The 16,007-nt window shown below is 51.5% G+C and overlaps 6 protein-coding genes across 6 annotated transcripts; 1 reads left to right on the forward strand and 5 right to left on the reverse strand.

Annotated features, from left to right (window-relative positions):
- Positions 1 to 35: 35 nt before the first annotated feature.
- Positions 36 to 1,178, reverse strand: KD926_002670 (uncharacterized protein; the record flags this gene model as incomplete). Its single annotated transcript, XM_053097131.1, has 1 exon — positions 36 to 1,178. One exon carries the CDS (start codon positions 1,176 to 1,178, stop codon positions 36 to 38), a length of 1,143 nt encoding a protein of 380 aa, XP_052958761.1.
- Positions 1,179 to 2,081: 903 nt separating this feature from the next.
- KD926_002671 (TatD family hydrolase) lies at positions 2,082 to 3,113 on the reverse strand (the record flags this gene model as incomplete). Its single annotated transcript, XM_053097132.1, has 2 exons — positions 2,082 to 3,020; positions 3,087 to 3,113. 2 exons carry the CDS (start codon positions 3,111 to 3,113, stop codon positions 2,082 to 2,084), a joined length of 966 nt encoding a protein of 321 aa, XP_052958762.1.
- Positions 3,114 to 3,595: 482 nt separating this feature from the next.
- KD926_002672 (putative haloalkanoic acid dehalogenase) lies at positions 3,596 to 4,306 on the reverse strand (the record flags this gene model as incomplete). Its single annotated transcript, XM_053097133.1, has 1 exon — positions 3,596 to 4,306. The coding sequence occupies one exon, from the start codon at positions 4,304 to 4,306 to the stop codon at positions 3,596 to 3,598; it is 711 nt and encodes a 236-aa protein (XP_052958763.1).
- A 598-nt stretch (positions 4,307 to 4,904) lies between these two features.
- KD926_002673 (fungal specific transcription factor domain-containing protein) lies at positions 4,905 to 7,026 on the reverse strand (the record flags this gene model as incomplete). The annotated part of the gene is made up of 4 exons (XM_053097134.1): positions 4,905 to 5,907; positions 5,973 to 6,585; positions 6,645 to 6,719; positions 6,774 to 7,026. The coding sequence occupies 4 exons, from the start codon at positions 7,024 to 7,026 to the stop codon at positions 4,905 to 4,907; spliced, it is 1,944 nt and encodes a 647-aa protein (XP_052958764.1).
- Positions 7,027 to 7,864: 838 nt separating this feature from the next.
- On the forward strand, positions 7,865 to 10,777 carry KD926_002674 (plasma-membrane proton-efflux P-type ATPase; the record flags this gene model as incomplete). Its single annotated transcript, XM_053097135.1, has 3 exons — positions 7,865 to 8,296; positions 8,354 to 8,584; positions 8,633 to 10,777. 3 exons carry the CDS (start codon positions 7,865 to 7,867, stop codon positions 10,775 to 10,777), a joined length of 2,808 nt encoding a protein of 935 aa, XP_052958765.1.
- An 867-nt stretch (positions 10,778 to 11,644) lies between these two features.
- On the reverse strand, positions 11,645 to 15,932 carry KD926_002675 (EF hand domain protein; the record flags this gene model as incomplete). Its single annotated transcript, XM_053097137.1, has 6 exons — positions 11,645 to 11,674; positions 11,754 to 15,055; positions 15,123 to 15,335; positions 15,422 to 15,545; positions 15,636 to 15,790; positions 15,920 to 15,932. The coding sequence occupies 6 exons, from the start codon at positions 15,930 to 15,932 to the stop codon at positions 11,645 to 11,647; spliced, it is 3,837 nt and encodes a 1,278-aa protein (XP_052958766.1).
- Positions 15,933 to 16,007: the final 75 nt, after the last annotated feature.

The raw sequence follows: 16,007 nt of genomic DNA on the forward strand, positions 1-16,007 counted from the left end.
GGAACCCGAGTACGGAGTATGCACTTCTAGCACCATTAGCCAAGAAACTCTGGCCATGCGGGCACTGAACCCGAGTGGAGAAGCAACTGAGGGTCTGCGGTTTCAAGAAAGTCACCGGGAAGATTGCTGGGGTACCCGAGTGCCATCGCAGGCTCGGTCACGCCGGGTTCTAGTAAGATACCCTCGAGATGCGCGATCATCCCATTTCGCGTCCACCGCTCCGGCTCCGACCCAGCCCGGAGAGACACCAGCCCTCTTAAATGAAGGTCGCAAATGCTGGACCATCCGATTGACTCGGCCCACTTGAAGAGTCTAATCACCAGGTCATCGCGTAAAGAGCTAAAGTGAGGACGCACGACAAGGCGCAGAGGGAGGCAAATCGGGGCACACGCGCAGTCCGAGTCGGCGATCGAGGACATGGTTTCACATTCATCGTTAGAATATGAGCGGGGTGTCTGCGCGCTTCGGTTATTCCAGCTTGAGCGTGGGTAAGAGCTTGTTCGATCTCGCAGAGCTGTGGGGAAGGCAAAAAAGAAACGACAATCGATTAATTGAGGATCTCCATAAGAAGGATTCAGACCTGCGTACGTACCAGAAGAATAAGATTTACGAGCTCGATTTACCAAAGGTAAATCTCTAAGCACACGTTCAACATCGCTGGCCAACAGGGTGCTTCCCAGGCGAGATCTGCGCGGTCTTTCCCTAATACCCTTCTTCAAAAGATCCAGGGCCTGCTCCTTGCACTTGATAGTCCGACTTAGGATTGCCAACAGGTCTAGCAGATGTTTGCTCCATGAAGCAGGAGCCATGGAAGGGGGAACCACCTGGTGTATTTGAAGGCTCCAGTTTTCCTGGATAATCTGCATGTTGACTAGCTTTGACCGGTCTGACCGCTTAAATCTCTGCAATATGGGCTTGATGATATCCCGATAGCTGATCAGTTGTCGATATTGCTCAAGGGATTCATACTTGAAGGACCACAAGTCGTTCTGCAATAAATACTCCCAGGCAGTGTATACCGTCTCTGCAAAGCGCTCGTCGGTGACAGCCCCCGCAGTGAATATCTCCGTAAGGATTTCCAGCTGCTGGAGGTTGGATTGCCCTTTGAGACTCTCGACGAGTAATTCTTGAGGATTGGCCATAGGCCGGTTGCATAGGGGCTCTATGATCTGTTCCATTTTGGCTGGTTGGCCCTGATTGTTTGTGAACCTGGGGCCTGGGACCTGGGACCTTATATATCTATCAGGAGCAGGGAATAGTTTGACAAAGCTGGGTACGTAAGCGACTTGCGGACGATACATCATATGACAATATCCATTAAGCATATGCATTATAGGCTTCACAGAGAGCACACTTTGATATCATTTGCCTTTGGTTTCTGTGGCATGAGATCACCCGTTCCATGTCCAGTTGCTCGCATAGATGTCAGCGGTTATTTGATATAGAACGTACCAGACAGGCAATTATCATGTTGTGTCATAAGGTGTAAAAGCATGAACATGCATAGTTTAGGCTGTTTGCATATACAATCCTGCATCAGATAACATTTCCCCAGAAATACGCTTTTTATCTGCAAGGGCCTACTTGACAGTTGTCATCCAGATGGAGGAATGATTCCATTAACCTGGCATAAATCGATTAAGTCAAGTTCCAGAAACCTTGGCTCTTCATGTTTTCATCTGTTCTTCCTCCTTTCTGACGTCAGCCAATGCATTTTTCTATTTTCTCGAAGTCAGACTTGAGGGGAGGTTGTGAGATGCAAGGGATCTACACTGTGTATGCTCCATAAAAATTTGACCCCCCGAACTTCGAGTTGGATAGCAACATTGGGACTCAACTACCAGCATCATCCTTTGCTTGGTTGTTTTGCATAGCCTCTTGCCTTGGGCAAAGATCGCTTTTTTCCCCTTATTCCCCAAATTCGCTTTTTCTGCTCTACTCTATCTCCTCTCAACCTCCCTTCCAAGACATTGGATCTATATAAAATCCCCCAAGGGCAAGCTAAACAATGACATCTAAGCCCATTTCTATATTCAACATGAAGTACTCTGTTTCCAGCGTCTCTATCTCCCATGGTAGCCCTAACCTTCACGAACGCCCAGTCCAAACATGCGGACGCTGTTATCCCATGCTGCCCGGGCCACATCTTCCACCGGAATGCCCTTCAACCCAGCCACAACCAGAGCCACTCGTTCAATCGTGCAGCTCTCATTGCGCGTCTTGACCATCTGACCGACCACGAACTTGTTATGTTTCCGAGATGCCGGCAACGGTCTCGCATCTGCCAGATACGGGGCGATTTTCGGATCGTTGGCGAGCACCTCGCACCAGGGGGCATCGGTTTCCAAATGCAAGCGTTCCAACGGAATATGGCGCACCATATCCAATTGCTCCTCCGTCCGAAAACAAACCCCGTTCACACTAACATCCAATCCCAGATCCACCAACTGATGCATTTCCTCCCTCGAGCCAGTAAACGAATGAACCAGTCCTCCGCGCGGAAATCTCGATAGATACGGCCGTATGATATCCACAAAATCGGCACACGATTCACGTACATGCAGAAATAGCGGCAAATCCAACTTCGTCGCTACCTCGAGCTGATCGCGAAAAGCCCGTTTCTGCGACTCTTTATCCGCACGGTCCAGATACTCATAGTCGAGCCCGATTTCCCCGAACGCGACGAGGGGCGACGGTCTCTCGGCCAGAAGTGTCCGGGCGAGATCTTCGAGCTCCTGCAACGCATCTTTTCCTCTTCCTTCTCCATCTTTGGCGTCGTCGTTGATGTAAAGCTCCCCCGCGTGATATGGATGCACGCCTAACGTTAACGTGCACATGTTCGGAAACTCCCTTACTACTTTAAGGTTCTGGTGCGCTCCCGCGAGAGTCATGGTAGTAAGCATGATCTTTTCACAGCCATAGTCTTGCGCGCGTTTCAGGACCTCGTGAAAGTCAGACTCATGGTACTGCTTGCCGCGGTAGATGCCCTGGAATTGGTCTGCGGTGAAAGTCACAGCAACCTGTATCGGAAGTCAACGTTAACAACCCCCCCAAAAAGAGCAAATCGGGAGAGATAAGAGACCAACATCGGCAAATCGGAGTAATCGAGCCATGTTGGATTGCAATTTGTTCTGTCGGTAGGAATGGATGGAGTGTCGTCTGGCTCTGGCTAGTGGTAGGTGGTTGAAGTGGACCCTTCAGGCTGTTCAAGGATCGTGCGAACGCCAGATTGTTGATCGTGAGCTCCGTGCAGATTCGCCCGCTACTTGAGTGAAGCAGGAGATTAATTAACTGGGAATTCGTTTTTCGAGCGACAAGTCGACTCCGGAGGCAAAAGATGGATACTAAACGACACGTTTTTATTGTGAAGCGGAAAAGCAAATTTCGGAGGCTTTTTGTAGAGCCGGGTACATGTACCCGGAAGCCCTAAGACGGCGATCTACTAGTATCTACTGGGTAGATAGGGATATGAAATTCGAGTTGATTGCAGTCTCCAGGCACTCTATGGTTTAACATATAGGCTCTTTAGAAGAGCAACAGTAGCAGAAACATAAAATAACACCCCGTCAACCAAGTCCCTTGACATTCCTATCCCCTAAGCCTTCTCCACAGCATCAGTCAAGTCCCCCAAGGTATCAAACCGCCAATCATAGAGCGTCTCCGGCAGATTACCCATCACGGCACCTGGTCGCTCAATCCAAACCGATTTAATGCCCACCTTTCGGGCCGGGTGATGGTCATGGAACTGGCTCTGCGCCGTCTGCAGTACCTTTTCCGGCTCCACATTGAACTGCGTTTTAACAGCTTGTAACATATGATGGAAATTGCGAAGATCTGGCTTATATGAGCCAACATCCTGCGCAGTGATGACAAGGTCGAAAGGGAAGCCCTGCAGACTGCCGGCGTTCGTCTTCCCAAAGGACCCCCGGTCGACGTTAGAGAGCACCACTAGCTTATAGTGCTTTGCCAACCGCTTCAGAGCGTCGACTGTATCTGGAAAGGCAGGCCAGTGCCCGACAGACTCGCCGAATAGGCGACTTTCTTCCTCGCTGGGCGTACTCAGACCCAGCCGCTCGGTCAGCTGGGGATGCACGGCGGCTAGGAGTTGGTAGTAGGGAAGATCCGGAGTCAGGGTCTGCTGCGCCTTCTCGAGCTCAGAGTAGGTTTTGAGGAGATGCTCGCGCGAGAAATCGGCGTTATTCTTCTTGAGAGTGGGCTCGAACGCGGCCAGTACTCCGCTTTCCCAGTCGATGAGAGTACCGTAGACATCGAAACAGAGCAGACGGTAGTCAGAAAGCAGTGACATTTTGGATATTGGGAGTTGATGAGGTAAAATAAATTGTTAAATTGGTGAATGGTAAGAGTCTCGCTGGGCTTGTCAGCGCAGTTTTGCGGGGTTTATATCCCTCCCCGCAGGAGTCCACTCGGGTACATGTACCCGAGCTGCCGGAGATCCTCCCGGGTTATTTGCTAGACACCACGATGTTGGTCATGGAGCATTCCTAGGTAGAATTGTTTCTTCCCGGATGAAATGACGCATTTGAATATGAGAAGTATTTTGTCCATGATTAGGAGTTGTTCGACTTCCAAAGGTCGCATCCCATCCTTCCGTTCAATGAAGACTGCCTGCTGTTTACATTGTAGAAGACACATTGACCGCAGACACTATTGTCCTGAGGGCCTGTTTGGAATATAGATAAACTCTTCAACTCCAAGTAGCCACTCAAATCTTATACCTTGTCTCATACCAGGGGGACGCGAACGATCAGGTTTCGGCGAAAGAGTCTTAGCGGGTTCTTGTTAACCCAACAGCTTGTCAACCAGCGAAGTAGTGTAAACTACACAGCTAGGAGATATAAGGCTTAAAGGGTTTGAGCCTTAGTTGGTTTTCTGGGCCTAGTTCATCACGGCCACTCTGATGGCAAGTCAAATTCATCGGAAACAGGAATAGATGCAAACGCATTCAGTTCTTGAGGAAAAGAAGAAAGAAACCCATCAAATGAGGGCATTTCATCGTCCAAAGCCCAAGGGATATCAACGTTTTCCGGCTCAAGTCCAGGAAGGTAGATGGAGGTCAAAGGCTCCCCACGCCAGAGTTGGGCCCATTGTTGAAACTGATCATAACCAGAGTCTGAAGCCATAGTATCGTGCTCTGTCTTGCCCCGACGGTCGAGTTGCAGTCGAGCACGCTCAAGTGCCTCAATTACAGCCACTTCCGAGCGAGCCGACTCGATCCCCGCACATATTTGTCTAATAAGTGTCATGCCTCGGGTTATGGCACTACAGAGCCTTTCCGAAGAATCATTAATATCGATAAGCCGTTGCGCAATGAGAGCCAACAATGCTACTCGACAAGAGCTAAATTCTGTGTATGAGACACGAGATAAACCCACAGAATCTTGCAAGAGCTGACAAAGGTCGACTATTCGAAGACAGGCTTGTATGCAATCATCCGATAGAAGTCTCGCCGTTTCAGTACGAATGTCACTGGTAGGCACCCGAGTGGACGGTTCTGGCTGCAAAAAGAGAAATGGTCGGCCAATGTATATGGTCGCAGTAGTATAGGTGAGCTCAAGATGCACATTGCAGCGAAACAGAGGCCCCTTGGGGTTAAGATCCCGACAGTGAATCTCCTTAGGCAACGAGGCCCACCAGTCACAAAGCTCAGTGCGGACGGACCGTAATTCCTGGAGATGTTGCGTTTGTCTAGTTCGTGGACATCTCCGCAGGCGTAGAATGACCCGCGCTAGTCGCCCTAGTTGATTGGTCAAATAGATATTGGCGATGATGTTCGGTAAGTTGGATATCCCGTTAAACGGTGGTAGACCTGTGACCTCGGTAGGTATATCAGTATCAGTGTCGGCTCTAGAGACAGATACCGGTCGTCCATGTAGTATACTGATCCGGCTATTTGTAGGAATAGTCAGCGTAAGTCCGGGCATCAATCGAACATTATTCGGAATATTTTGTACCTTTCTGACGAATATGCAGTCCACCATAGGCGGTTGCGCAACTCGATGGATAGGGGATCCAGTGAGACTCCGGAATATTTGCGGTGCATGCCATTTTGAACGGCCATTTTGATCGCAAGTCCGTAGTATGTATACGCCAAACCTGACGTATCAATGGGAAGGGTGTAGACACCTAAAAGTAAAAAGGCCTGGACACTTTCCACCGAGGCGATGGTGATAAGATCTGGAATCAACCGGCACGAGAACCGGTAAAGCTCTAGGCCAATATGATCGTCTGGCATCTCCTCTGGAGGAGGCTTGTTCTGTGTTGGCATCGTCTGCATGTAGGCAAATTGGGTTCCAATGGCAAAGGCCATGAGAAGCGTGCAGATCCAACCCGTGTCTTCGATCTTGAAAGGTCTGTCGGTAGTATAATAAAAATCCATCTTCTGGCGAAAAGTGGTCTCGTCGAAATAGAAATAATTGGTCTGCGCGAACTGCAGAAATGTGTCCGTCAGGAATTCAGCCACATCCCTAGGGGGAAAGTATATCCTAGATGAAGTGACAAATGAATTGGATGATTGCAGACTGGTGGCCCGATAGAAAGCATTGGTAGTCTCCGAGTCCTGCGCCGCTGTCAGCAGATGGTTACTGGGAAATCGGAGTATGGGGAACATGCATCCGGCTGCTCACGTCCATGACTGAGGTTTTGTAATCTGCGACGAATCGCTTTAGAGAAGTTCCAGTGGGATAGTTCGCCAGAGTAATCTTGTAGAATTATCAGTCACAGCTAAAATGCAATTCACACAAAGGTGCGCATACGCATCATGCTCATGGATAGCGGCTCGATTGAATAGCTTTCCGACATAGCCTGTTCATCTGAAACAGTTGCATCTTGTGATCTAGAGTCGTCACGGTCTTTCTCTAGCATATCTGCAATTTCTTGTAGATTCCTACTAGTGAATGACACGTCGCCCATAAAATGCCGGATGATTCGCTGCATCTGTTGCTCTCGATTTGATGTTTCGGTCTCGCTAGCGCACGTAAGCTCCGAAAACAAAATAGAATTCCTCATGATGTGCTTTTGCGAAGACCAATGGTTACCTTGGCAGGGAGGCCCTTTCCGATGACTGAGATGTGGGCGGCCGAGTGCTTTCGAACCGACATGTTCTCTTATACTGCTGACAGCGTGCACAAGGCAAGCCACCTTGGCCTAGGTCTACGTTAGAACCATGTCAGATCATTCTTCGCAGCCTAAAAAACCATACATTTCTCTTTATGTTGTCGACATGGAAGACATCTGTGAAGAAACCCCCAATGACGTAGTCAGCGGAAGCGGATCTAGAGGAGAGTTCACACCAAGGACGTACGCTCGCGCAGCTCTCTTGCGCAATGAGTCGGGAACTCGTGGTCTTCTTTGCCGGCCTCGCCGTTGAGGCTGCTCTTGATCCATGGGACCCAATTGTGGCTGATTGGCGAGGATGGAGACAGGAATGATGAGAGAAGCGCGGGAAAAGAAGAGGGCCGAAGAAAGCCGAAGGTGGAAATTAGAGGAATACTGCCTGAGGCACCAATGTCAGGTGAGAATGGCTGCCCTAGGTACTTGACTTCTACTTCTACCAAAAGCCGATCAGTAAAGAAATCCCCGAGGAACTCTTTACTAGGGAACATTCTATTTACCCGTCGCTCAATTCGCTCTGATTAGAGCAGTTGCCGTGACGAGCTCGTCCCCGTCTCTCCTTCCTGTCCGGTCCCCGGGTTCCATCTGTATTGCCTCAAACACAATAACATTTCACTTTTCTGCCTTCCTTGCGACTATGTTACTCCTGTCATTCGGTCATTTATTTAGAACCTGACTATAGTTTATACTGCCCAGAATTCTCAACTCACCTATTTACTGCGGTTTTACCATTATGTTATCCCGAGCCAAGACAGCTCCCTCAAGGGTGTCTCGCGATCGCAGGACAAAGATCCAACAAGACGACTTGGAGATTGAAGAGATCAAAGACGAGATAACCGCCGCAATTACGAACGAGAAGACCTCTTTACCCGATATCAGCGAAGAAGACAATGACGACGAAGACGAGAACATCGACACGCTCATTGACGAGCTCCAATCACTCGATGGCCACAGCGACGGGGACGGTCCGGTTCTGAACGACGCAGGCTCCTCTGCTGGCATACCCCGGGACTTCCCCGAGGTAGACATAGACATCGGTTTGAGTGAGGACGAAGTTTCACAACGACGTAGAAAATATGGATTGAACCGAATGAAAGAAGAGAAGCAAAATCTGTTCCTGAAGTTTCTCTCCTACTTCGTGGGTCCGGTCCAGTTTGTCATGGAGGTAGGTTGACTAGATGCTCCGTGTATTGTTCTTCTTGCTGAATAACACTAATCACAGGCTGCGGCGGTTTTGGCGGCTGGGCTGCAGGATTGGGTGGATTTGGGAGTCATCTGTTCTCTGCTGGTGCTCAATGCATCCGTTGGCTTCATTCAAGAATTTCAGGCGAGTTCTATTGTGGACGAGTTGAAGAAAACACTGGCTCTCAAAGCGGTTGTTTTGCGTGGTGGTACACTGACAGAGATCGATGCTTCGGATGTTGTTTTAGGAGATATCTTGAAGATAGAAGAGGTATATGGACATCGACTGCTGTGTCACTTCAAGGCTGACTAGTTGCAGGGAACGATCATTGCTGCTGACGGAAGGGTGCTGTCAAGCAATGCTCTTCAAGTGGACCAGTCTGGAATAACCGGCGAATCTCTGGCGGTTGACAAGCACGAAAATGATATTTGTTATGCCTCGTCTGCCGTGAAGCACGGGACAGCACGACTTGTGGTCACGGCTATTGGCGATTCCACTTATGTTGGACGGGCTGCTGCATTGGTGCATGCGGCCTCCTCTGGTACAGGCCACTTTACCGAAGTTCTAAATGGCATTGGGATTGTTTTGTTGATCCTTGTGGTTTTGACCCTGCTCGTGGTATGGGTATCCTCTTTCTATCGATCCAACAGCATCATTACTATCCTCGAGTTTACCTTGGCCATTACAATGATTGGCGTGCCTGTCGGTTTGCCAGCTGTGGTGACCACCACCATGGCTGTCGGTGCTGCCTACCTAGCAAAAAGGAAGGCAATTGTGCAAAGACTCTCTGCGATCGAGTCTCTTGCCGGCGTTGAAATTCTCTGCTCCGACAAAACTGGCACATTGACAAAGAATAAACTCTCCCTGTCCGAGCCCTATACTGTACCTGGTGTCGATCCCGAAGATCTCATGCTCACTGCCTGCTTAGCCGCCTCGCGCAAAAAGAAAGGATTGGACGCAATTGACAAAGCATTCATTCGCGCGCTGTCTGGTTACCCCAGAGCCAAAGCTGCTCTTACTCAGTATAAGAAACTGGCATTCCACCCTTTCGATCCCGTCTCCAAGAAGGTCACAGCAGTGGTACGATCTCCTCAAGGGGAGCGAATAATTTGTGTCAAGGGCGCCCCTCTTTTCGTGCTGAGAACAGTAGAAAAGGATCATCCCATCCCAAACGAGCTTGAGGCAGCGTACAAGAACAAAATCTCCGAATTTGCATTGCGTGGTTTCCGCTCACTCGGGGTGGCCCGCAAACGCGGCCATGGCCAATGGGAAATACTAGGTATTATGCCTTGCTCGGATCCTCCACGACATGATACGGCAAAGACTATTCACGAGGCCAAGACCCTGGGATTATCCATCAAAATGCTGACGGGAGACGCTGTGGGAATTGCTAAAGAGACATCTCGGCAGCTCGGGCTGGGTACCAACGTATACAATGCCGAGCGGCTGGGCCTGGGTGGAAAAGGCACCACCATGTCCGGATCGGAAGTCTATGATTTCGTCGAGGCTGCGGACGGATTTGCGGAAGTCTTTCCCCAGCACAAGTACAACGCTGTAGACATCCTCCAACAGCGTGGCTACTTGGTGGCCATGACAGGCGATGGTGTTAACGATGCCCCGTCTCTCAAGAAGGCAGACGCTGGTATTGCCGTCGAAGGCTCCTCGGATGCAGCGCGGTCCGCGGCGGATATTGTCTTTCTGGCCCCGGGATTGTCGGCCATCATTGACGCCTTGAAGATCTCGCGCCAGATTTTCCACCGGATGCACGCCTACGTAATTTATCGGATTGCCCTATCGTTACATCTCGAGATCTTCCTAGGACTGTGGATCGCCATCATGAACGAGAGCTTGAATCTGCAACTGGTGGTATTCATTGCAATTTTTGCCGACATCGCAACACTGGCAATTGCATACGACAATGCACCATATTCCAAGACGCCGGTGAAATGGAATCTTCCCAAGCTCTGGGGCATGTCTGTCCTTCTCGGCATTGTGCTAGCTATCGGCACATGGGTTGCGCTGTCCACTATGATTTCAGAGGGCGAGGATGGAGGCATAGTGCAAAATTATGGGAAACGGGACGAAGTTTTGTTCTTGGAGATTTCTCTGACGGAGAATTGGCTTATATTCATCACACGGGCCGAGGGGCCGTTCTGGTCGTCGATTCCCTCATGGCAGCTGGCCGGTGCTATTCTAGTGGTCGACCTGGTGGCGAGTTTCTTCTGCCTCTTTGGATGGTTTGTTGGCGGCCAGACGTCGATCGTGGCGGTGGTGCGCATCTGGGTGTTCTCGTTTGGCGTCTTCTGCATCATGGGAGGACTTTATTATCTGCTGCAGGGCTCCATTGCTTTCGATCGCATCATGCATGGTCAAAGCCCGCGAGCTCACACGATCAAGCAGCGCCAGCTAGAAGACTTTAGTAAGGAGCGTCCTCGATATACACGGTTTGGCCCTCTAAGCTAATTCCCGCTAGTGGCGTCAATGCAACGAATATCGTCACAACATGAAAAATCTTCGTTGACGAGCACGGAAAGTAGATCAGGGTCTCGCAGGGATTAATGTACATCATATTTGCGCAAGAAAGGCATACTGTATGTCCCTGCAGCTATGAAGCAGTTGTTGGACCAGCCGATTGGGGGGTTGAAGACCTCTAGGTATTCATCCGGTCTCTTTGCTTTGCTTCGTGCGATGTTATGTTATGTCAATTAGCTTGAAAGGTTCATCATGAATTAACATTATATACGTACCTCAGCTTGTCCCACAGTTTGATAATTGACGTTAAGACACTCTTGTCGTAATTCCTATCAGTTTTGTCACATTCCAAGTCTTGATTTATACAAACGCCATCATCACACAAAATAGAGCATCCGATCATCAAATCTCAATAGATTAAGGTAGTGCATTATAAACTAGTCCTGATACTAAATAACTGGCAAGGAAAATGAATTTCCCACGTACTTCCATTGGCGGAGTCCTTCCCTTCTTTATCGCCAAGTTTCGTAGTCGGAGGTAGATTACATGGAACAAACACTCTGCCAATCAATGACAGAGAAGTAGATGAGAGTAGTAGTGTCAGGGGTAGGGGGATATACATTGCAATAATAGAGATAGATATGCAAAGGTTCAAATCGAATGAGTACATAAGGGATGAAAGAAGGGGGGTGGATAAGAAAAAAGGAAATGGGATCAAGCGAGTGCGAGGCTCAATGATGAAAAGAAAGAAGAAGAGGAAAAAAGAAGAGGAAAAAAGAAAAAAGAGAAACTATGTGCAATGGTAAAGGAAAGAATAGCGATAGGAAAGGGCCATCATGATAGATTGAGACTCTTGGATTACGACTTGGATGTCAAGTAATCAACCGCCTGGGTTTCGATGTGTTAGTTTGAACTAGTTGATTTGCATGTTCGGAGTATTTCGTAAGAGACGAAGAGGGGAGCATACCTTGTCAAGATTGTAATCGAACTTCTCCAACGCCGCCAGGGACTCCTCGCGGGGGAAGCCCATGCCAGTCAAACGTTGGAGGAACTGGTCATCCTCGGTGCCGGTCTGGAGAGCCCAGCCTGGGGGTTTGGTGCTTTCATCGGAGTCGGGTTTAGCGCCGTTGGCGCCAGCCTCGGGGGTCGAAACATTGTCCAGGGGTGCAAAGAGTGCTTCCCAGTCGTGGGATTGTGCGTTGGTCCCGCCATTGGGGCTGGTCGAAGGAGCGGCGCCACCAGGGGACGAGGTAGCCTGGGGATCGAAATTGAAGAAGTCGGAGGAAGCAGGGTTTGCAGGACCGGCACCAGCGCCTGGAGAAGTGGGCTTCTGCTGGGATGGGGTATCGAACGAGAAGTCGAAATCAGCATTGTTTTTCTGGCCCGGTGTCTCGTACTCGTCGTCATCGTCATCATCGCTCTCCTTGGCAGGCGCGAGATTGAGGCCGGCAAAGGCCGCCTCGAAATCCGGCGCACTGGCCTTTTTATCATCTGCTGCTGCTGCGTCCTTGGGCTGTGGCTCCCCGCCCACGATCGGTGCCCCTGTGGCTGTTTCTACTGAGTGAGGGGCGTCCGGAAAAGCAGTGGGGTCCGCCCGGCGCGGCAAGAGGCCATTGAATTCGGGTGCTGCAGATTCAGGCTGATCTTTCGTGCTTTCTTCATATTTTGGGGGGCTTTTCTGGGATTCCGGCGCAGGAGGCTCAGCCGGGCTGCTCGCGGCTCCAGGGAATGGGAAGGCCGCTAGTTGAGAGGGCTCAAGAGACTCAGAAGGTGCCTGGGTTGCGACCTGACTCTGTGCCGGTTGCGCCGGGGTGAAGTTGTCATCAAAGCCCAGGTGTGACTCGCTGTCCGTGCTCTCGTCGTCATCATCGTCATCGATCTCATGAATGGGCGGAAATTCCGATTCGGGGGCACCGTTGGTTTTGGTTGGCCCGCTGCCTTTTCCCATGGATGCGAACGCTTCTTCGAAATCGCTCTTATTCTGAGACGTCGACCGCTGATGTGCGGGACCACCGAATAGCTCATCGAAACTTGGATCCTTTTCACCGGGTTGGTTAGACTCGTTGGCGGACGAAGCAGCACCTTCTACTGGCTGGTCACTGGGGCTGGGAACTTCGGGGAATTTCGATTTGGATTCCTCGAAATCATCAAAGGCAGGGGCTGAGGTAGGAGCGACATCAACAGGCGTGGGCCCAGAGTCGCTTGTGTCTGCTTGTGAGACAGCGTCCGGTCCGCCAAATCTACTAGCTGGGGGGGAAACCATAGTCGAAGACGTGGTAGACTGTGAGTCCCCAAAGGGAAGACCACTAGGCGTAAGCTGTCTAGACTGAGTCGGCGCCGGTGGGTCTGAAAGAGCTCCTGCAGCGGAGGGGGGCGGAGAGACAGATGGAGTCGGGGCCCTAGGCGTAGACCTGACCGAAGTGGGCTGTGAATCAGCTCGGAATGAGGTTGGAGGCGGTGGTGTGGCCGCGTTTGACGGGGACTGGGCGGTAAAAGACGGGCCAAAGAGGCTGTCGAACGCGCGTTGCTGGTCATTGGAAATTTGAGGCGACAGCGGGTGACCTTCGCTAGAGCCGGTTGCGGTGCGCTTGAAGAAGGGGTTTGTGTTCTGGCTAGCTGTCGAGGCGGCGGGGCTGGCGACGGCAGGAGCACTCACTGGAGCCTCATGCTGCTCCTCTGGCTCTTGGGGTTGGTCTTTGGAGAGGTCGTCAATCTCTTCTTGGATCTTGCTTTGTTCACCCTCCACGGTGGCAAGCTGCTTTTTGTTGATTGCAGCGAGACCCTTCTGCTGCCGGGCGTCGGAGCGGGCCTTCTCCAGTGTGGGTTTCAGCTGCGCAACTATCGCATTAGCTTGGCGAATCTTCTCCTTGAGGCTAGCATTTTCCTGCTGGTCGGCGGTCAATGCCGCAGAAACCTGTTCGTACTGGTTTTGCAAATCCTGCCTGCTTGCATCAATCAAGGAAAATTCCTGCTGGAGCTTGTTGGTCTCCGCTCTGGAGGCATTCAGCCGTTCTTCGAGAGCTTTGAAGTTCTTCACCTCCTGCTCATACATCGTCCGAGCCTGAGCGAGTCGAGTTTCGAAATCGCGTTTCTGCTGAGAGGTCTGCGAAAGGTCCTGCTCAGCAACCGTGCGCTTTGTTTGAACATTCTGCATCTCATTTGCCAATGAGCCGATTTGGTTGGACAAATTTGCCAGTTCCGTGGTTTCCTGCGTCAATTTGCTAGACTCCTCGGGGTCATTGTCGCCAAGAAGATCATCGGACGGCGGCGGAGGCGATCGAACCGGGGGTGGCGCACCGGCGGAAGCGCCAGTCATTTGAGGCTGGATACTTTGTCCGAACGAGGACGTGGGAACAAAGGGCTTAAACGTGGTCGAGGCACTCGGCGGGGACGCCCTGGAAGTCGGCGATGCAGGAACGGGGAATGGCACGTTCGAACCCCCAGTAGATTGAGGGATCTGAGATGGCGCTGCTGGAGGGACAGGAGCCGAGAGCGAATCCAGGCCAAAAAGGTCGTCTGCGGCCGAGCGGGGTGGAGGGGGCGCCGGGGCTTGCGTAGGAGCGGAAGCGGGAGCGGGAACGGCAGCGGGAGCAACGTATCCAGAGCTGGGGCGGCGCATACTGGGCGGGATCAGAGCCGGAGGCAGGGTCTGTGGAAGTGGTTCCTTTCCAGTACGCTGCGATCGAACGAGGTACATGGCCACCGCGAACTCGTCTTTCGTCAACTGTCCATCGGCATCGATATCGGCGAGGTCCCATATCTGAGCCAGCGTCTCCTCGGGCAGCTGCGCCTTGATGAAGAATCCGACAGCCTGATCACCACTAACCATACCAATCTTTGCTGTGTCGATGGTCGCAAACACGCTATCGAAGTGAACCTTCTCCTGGGGAGTGATCAGCCAGTCGCTACCGGTTGACTGGGCCGAAAGAGGAGAGCCAAATTGCTGCCGGCTGATAGGGCTCTGAGTACGTTGAGGACCAGTAAACTGTTTAGGGATCGCCGGGACCGGCGGGACATCAAGGCCTCGCGAGCCGCCGACGGACGATCGCGTAGAGCCCCGTCGGGCAGCAGCATCATACAGGCCCGGCGGAAGAGTCTGGGGGATGCCCCTCATCGTGCCCGCTTTATAAGAGGTCAAAAGGTGCATCGCGATGATGAACTCAGTCGCGTCAAGAGCACCCCGTTGGTTGACATCGGCCAAGTTCCATATTCTACCAAGGATATCATTCGGAAGTCTCGCACGTTCAAAAATTTGTTTTGCGGCCTCGCCTGGAAACATAGAGCTGTTTAGTTGAAGAGTTCTAAGCTTATTCTCGGGGATGGATGATATACGCACCTGGCATCACTCCAGTCCGAGAGACATCCGATTTCTCAAACAGCGAAAGAAACTTATTAATATCTTCCGGGTTCAGCGGAGGAACGCGAATTGGTGTTCCTGGGGCCGGGGGCGGGCTAGTTGCACCGGCTTCACGCGCAGGGGCAGGGGCAGGGGTAGGGGTAGGGGCGGCAGGGTCGACTACGATGCCATCGAACCTAGGTATAGGGGCGGCTGGTTTGTCACACCATGGTTAACGTCATTTATGCTTCGGAGGGAACCCGTTATAAGCGCGGGCAGCAGCGTCGAAAACAACTCACGTTGTAGTGCCAATTCGTCCGTCGGTGCGCGACCAGCTTGGGCATGTCCGATCAATCGCAGCACGACGCCAAAGCCCGAGGGGGTCAGGAGACCCCTATTCTCCCTGTCCGCAATCTGCCATATCTACAGGTCCAGAACCACCACTCGGTTAGCCAAAGCTGCTTCGCGCTTCAAGGAACGAGGTCCTTTCAACGGAATAGTCCATCCACGTACCAAACCGAGGGTTTCCGGGGCCAGCTGGGTCTTTTCGAAGAACGGAACGGCGACCTCGCCGGTAATAACGCCCAGGTTTGTCGTATCCGCAGCCTGAAAAAGTTGGTAGAAGACCCGTTTTTCCTCCGGCGTCAAATTGAGGTTGGGATGTCGTGCTGTATGAATTCAGGGGGGCGCATCCGTCAGTTCCGTTGGTTTCATCATCGCCATCCCGACCGGCCGGGTAGTTCGTCCCCTGAGAGCTTATCCACCTGGGACTCTCTGGTTTTGTCGGGAGGACTCACCACTGTCAGCCATGATTATAAGTCTGAGGGGGGCAATGCTCCTCCCCTCCTTTCAGGTATGGTTTTCGTCCCCGTAATAATAATTCTT

Source organism: Aspergillus affinis (assembly GCF_023601865.1).
Source record: "Aspergillus affinis strain CMG 70 chromosome Unknown NODE_15_length_407527_cov_87_040692, whole genome shotgun sequence".
Lineage (NCBI taxonomy): Eukaryota > Fungi > Ascomycota > Eurotiomycetes > Eurotiales > Aspergillaceae > Aspergillus > Aspergillus affinis.